The sequence below is a fragment of the Triticum dicoccoides genome, chromosome 5B (assembly GCF_002162155.2).
Source record: "Triticum dicoccoides isolate Atlit2015 ecotype Zavitan chromosome 5B, WEW_v2.0, whole genome shotgun sequence".
In the NCBI taxonomy this organism is placed as follows: domain Eukaryota; kingdom Viridiplantae; phylum Streptophyta; class Magnoliopsida; order Poales; family Poaceae; genus Triticum; species Triticum dicoccoides.
Window position 1 is genome coordinate 566880419 of NC_041389.1, and position 2981 is coordinate 566883399.

A 2981-nucleotide genomic window follows, 5' to 3' on the forward strand; every position below is an offset into this window, starting at 1 on the left:
CCCCAATCCCCCATTATTGTAGAGAAGCACAAATAGTATACATCCTGAGGGCGTTTCCTTAGAAAAAATAATCTGATAATGAGTTAAAATTGCCACACATGCATGCATGCTCTTCTAGTACCATCATTTCTGCTCCATGCTCACTTCAGTGCAAAAAGGATTAAAGATCACACCAAGAAACACTGTACTGTAGGAAAGAGAGGAAGATGACAGCGACGGTTCATGCAGAAGGCACTTCACGCGCGCTAGCTAGCCTTAGCTCACGCTCAAGCATACACTGTGCATGGTACATCGTAGTGGGGCATGCAGGTGTGTGAGTGTCTGTCAACAAGCTAGATCCATCTCTCCTTTTGAGCTAGCTCTCATGGGGAGGGGAGAGAGTGAGACGATGATCGAAGACAACATCTTGTGGAATTAATTCAGGATGAACATCAAATGATCAATTTAACATTCAGATTTGGTGGGTGGGAGATCTATCAGCTGACCGGATCTCCTTTTTAGAAGAGACCAATAAGACGGCATTACTTCAAGGTCGAAGTTCTTATTGATGGTACTTGTACCAAGCATCTGCACATATGGACGAACCACACACTGAAGAGATATTGATAGCACTTGTCGCCTATGCAGAAGCTGACTGGAATAGGTACAAACACACTAATGATCGATAGCAAGGACAAACTAAATCCCAAAATAAGGGAGGAGGGAAATCTGAGGTCGCAAGCTCCTCTGTCAGTAGAGTACTAGTTGCAGTAAATTTTGACAAGTTTCATGCATCACTGCAAGGTGCAAACACCAAAACAAAAGGACATGGAGAGTGAGAGAGGCAGGTCTTCTAATATGTCCTTCGAATCAAGCTCAGATTTATAACCATCAATTTTCCAATTTAGTTTCGCTTTTATTTACTTGTACTTCCATTTCGACATCTGATCAACTCTTCCACAAAACCAAGGAACACAGCACTTTGTAAACATGACAGAAGAAAAAGCAAGGAAATCAACCGAGACAAAGCACAGCTGCACACTGCTGCACAGGAGCATGGAGAAGAGGAAAATAAGTATGAGGACAGGAAGCATCCCTTGCTTGGAATTTCTTGGTGGCAACTGGCAACTCACTAGCTAGCACAGTATGCTACTGTTCTATTCCAATAAATAAGTGAATATAAGGTGTCTGGATGTTGCGATGGCATTAATTCTAGCTAGCGTAAAGTAATAATACTCCCAGGGAAAAACGTGACTTGATTCAGATGAATAAAAAATACCCAAACAACTGATTAGACTGAGATCAATAACTTGATCCCAGCAACATTACGCCAACATTGCAGTGCTACTGAGATCATTAACTAATTAAACTTGCCAGCTTTTACAAATTATATTGACCCAAATATATAATTTCGCTGGTCATTTTTGTGCTTTGTGTTTAAGGTGAGGGGGGGCACATGGGCTGGTTGAGCGAATTTAAAATAACAGATACATCAGTTAATAATACACCAAAACTACGTTGTTATTGCATGCTCCGTGTTGGAAATTCATGTAGAAGAAAAGTATACGCGCAAAATCCATAAATTGCTTTAAATAGTTAGTTAGAATCAAAACCATTAGATGACATTAGAAGTGATGGTGCTCCATAAGCCATGTAGTGCTTCTTCTTGGAAAAGAAAACAACTAATATGCACAGTTGCACACATCAGCACAATAGATCATGAAAGCTAGCAAGAAATCCACAAGCTCGAGAGACAATGAAAGCTAGCCGGCCATGTGTTGACTAATCTTCCCAGTATCCATCACAAAAAAGAAAACTAATCTTCCCAGTAAAAAGAAGAGGCCATGAGGGATACGTGTCGGAGAAAATTAAGAAACAACAATTGGATGATGCCCTAATTAACGCAGATTCAGGATTAACACAGCCATATCAAATCACACACACACATATATATACAGGGTGGACTAACTCGACTCAAGAGAGTCATGCGTATGTGCATATGTCCACAGATTCGATGAGAAGATTGCAAGAAGAGAAGCAGTTCGATCTGTTCTGACGATTATGTGCTGGCCTTGGCGCTCTATTTTCAAAATCCTAACGAATTAACAAACAGAAAGTAGGGAAAGCAAGAAAAACTCTTGAGCTGCGGGCGGCGAGCAGAACAAAAGCAGCCCCCCGGCCGGTGCGGCGAAAGAAAAGAGGAACAAATCATAAATCTCTCGTTGAAGCCTTTTCTAACAAATCTTTGAAAAAGGACAGAATCCAGCAAGAAACTCGCTAGATCGCACACAGTTAATCCCACGCGTCTCTCCTGCTTGTAGATCTGCGCATGAAAGAGAGGGAGGGAAGGAGAGATTACCGCGAGAATTGTGTTGCAGAAGTTGCAGTGCACGTAGCAGACATGCTCCGGCGGCGCGATCTGTGCCGACATTATTTCCCTTGCGGACGTAGCAAGATACCTCCGCGAATAAAAGAAGGGGAGGGGGGAGAGGATGAGGAAGACGAAAGAAGGAAGATGGAGAGAAGAAGTGAAGGACCACGTACTACTAGTGGCCACAGTGCCGTCTGATATTTATATGATTATATCAGAAATGTAGAGAGAGAGAGAGAGAGAGAGAGAGAGAGAGAGAGGAGCTTGCTAGTAGTGCAAGCAGGAGCGGGAGGTGTGCGTGTGGGGGACGCTTTTTGCTGTGTCGCCCTCCATCGCAAGGACAATTGATGACGGTGGAAATGCAAATATCACTAGTATTTTTTTTGGCAAGAAAATATCACTAGTATTGGGAACTCCCTTTTTTTAGAATGGGAACTCTTCTTCGTGCCCATGGAAGAATGGGCTACATAAATTTCGTACCGTCTTCCATTTTGCCACACAAATCTTCACCGGTTAAATTCGACGACATGGTAAAGGTCAGTCTTACTATAAGAGTGAAAATCACTGATTTAACCTCGCACACTAGTTGGAGACGACGACAACGATGTTGGTCATATCCTTTGTTGGAGGT

The 2981-nt window shown here is 42.5% G+C and overlaps 1 protein-coding gene across 2 annotated transcripts in view; it reads right to left on the reverse strand.

The window, feature by feature from the left end:
- Window positions 1–2537, reverse strand: part of LOC119311665 (protein YABBY 2-like) — a 7386-nt gene extending 4849 nt beyond the window's left edge. Inside the window, exon 1 of one of the 2 annotated variants that reach the window (XM_037587337.1) lies at window positions 2339–2537. In XM_037587337.1, the coding sequence (XP_037443234.1) occupies window positions 2339–2410 (72 nt within the window). In that variant the 5' untranslated portion in view covers window positions 2411–2537. The remainder of the gene's footprint in view (window positions 1–2338) is intronic. The other variant, XM_037587336.1, reaches the window with a different exon arrangement.
- Window positions 2538–2981: the final 444 nt, after the last annotated feature.